Source organism: Diabrotica undecimpunctata, chromosome 9 (genome assembly GCF_040954645.1).
Source record: "Diabrotica undecimpunctata isolate CICGRU chromosome 9, icDiaUnde3, whole genome shotgun sequence".
Lineage (NCBI taxonomy): Eukaryota > Metazoa > Arthropoda > Insecta > Coleoptera > Chrysomelidae > Diabrotica > Diabrotica undecimpunctata.
Genome location: NC_092811.1, coordinates 49,573,327 through 49,575,365, shown reverse-complemented (window position 1 = coordinate 49,575,365; position 2,039 = coordinate 49,573,327). Strand labels below are relative to the sequence as shown.

General features: G+C 33.2%; 1 protein-coding gene across 1 annotated transcript; it reads left to right on the top strand.

Moving 5' to 3' along the window:
* The first annotated feature begins 816 nt into the window (after positions 1–816).
* On the top strand, positions 817–1,392 carry LOC140450676 (uncharacterized). The gene has a single exon (XM_072544342.1). It carries the CDS (start codon positions 817–819, stop codon positions 1,390–1,392), a length of 576 nt encoding a protein of 191 aa, XP_072400443.1.
* Positions 1,393–2,039: the final 647 nt, after the last annotated feature.

Genomic DNA, 2,039 nt, shown 5'->3' with positions numbered 1-2,039 from the left:
GCTGTGCAGCTAAATATTAGTTTAGTATTTTACGACGCGACCTGTTATTGTTATAAGTGTTAAATAATTATTATACTGTAAATATGGCCTTTTGGCGACCATTTGAAAATGCGGAAAATATTAACCCAGAATCGAATTGTGTTGAAAATAGTTCAGAATTTAAGAACAAAGACCTACATGTGCAGTGTCAACGTATTGTTTTGAACATATATGAGTGTTTAAAAAAAGAAAATGAACAAAACTCTGACAGAACTATTATAAATAGAATAAGTGAACTTACCAAACTATCACTATCAACAATTTATCGTATTGTGAGGGAAGGAAACGTAATAAATCACTGTCTAAAACGAAAACGAACGAATCAAAAATTTAGAAAAATAGACGATATGGATAAGAATGTTATTCGAAAGACAGTGTATAATTTCTACAAGGAAAACAAAGTACCTACACTCCATATGATCCAGGATGCTCTAAGAGAATACCCTGATTATGACTACCGATGTTTAGCGACATTGCGAAATATTTTGATAAGACTGTGGGTTTAGATATAAGAAAATAAATAATAAATCATAAATCAAAGAATATCGACAGTCCAATAGATTAATAATATATCTAGACGAGACGTGGTTTGACACACACGACGTCGTTAAGTATGGTTGGGTAGATAACTCTCAGAGCTGCAGTTTAAATACACCATGTTCAAGGGGAAAGCGTATAATAATCTTGCATGCAGGTAGTGAACAAGGATTTGTACAAAATCCATTGTTACTGTCTGCCAAAAACATCAACGAATCATCTGCCAATTATCATGACGACATGACCGCTCATTTATTTGAAAAATGGTTTAAGGAACAACTTCTACCTAATATTCCGCCCAATTCTGTAATTGTCATGGACAATGCTTCCTATCATTCACGACTGTTAAGAAAAATACCCAACAGCAGTACTAAGAAAGACGATATTATAACTTTTTTGAGAGATAAGAAAATACGCCTTCCTAATAGAGTCCCTTTAAAGAAAGATTTATTAAATATTGTTAAGTCCCACAGTTTTAACAAAGAATACGTACTTGACGAACTTTGTAAGATACAAGGACATACTATTTTACGCGTGCCACCTTATTACTGCATTTTTAATCCCATAGAAATGATTTGGGGAATACTAAAGACGCGCTTAAGGAAACGCAATGAGTCACCGACATTGAACGCAGTGCAACTAGACAACATACGCCAAGAAGTCAACGAGTTCGATAGTGACATTTGGAAGAACTGTATTTCCCATGTTATCGACATAGAAAATGAATACCCCATAGTGGATCGTAGTACCGTCCCAATTGTTATTCAGCCTAATTTGGACTCCGACTCTAGTTCTGATGACTTTAATTCTGATTAAAGGTATGTGTGTAAAACTTATAGTTGTTTATGTATTCATACCTTGACTATAACTAGTCTATGTATTCATAGTGCGTTTATGAACGCAGTTCGTTAAATGATTTTGGAACACAACTTTGTCTACTATACAAAAATGTGTTTTAGTTATACGAGCCCCGTCTCAGTGAAGTTGACCCAACCACGAAAAATATCGTTTTTGTTACAGAAATTTGCCATATGTCGAACAGTTATTAAACATTATAATTATATTTCTGATAAAATATATTTTTATTTAATTTCATATTAAAATACTACATTTTTGTGTCAGAGAAAACAATATTTTACAAATTACGGGACATGTCGATTGAGAAAAAAATCAACTAAATTAATTATCAGCAATTTACCACTTATTTACATGACCTATTCGACTAATTACAGCTTCGATACGTTTTGACATAGTGTAAACTAATGTTTGACAGTCATCTGATGTGCAACTGGTCCAAATTTCTTGGAGACCGGTATGCAATTCTGAAATAGTTCTTGCTCGATTTGGTCGGAGCTTTTTATGGTCTTAATAATATGCCACAATGTTTTACTCGGTGACAGATCTGGACTACTGGATGGCTATTTTGACAGTCAAATATTGTTTTCTATCATTTAATCTTTATT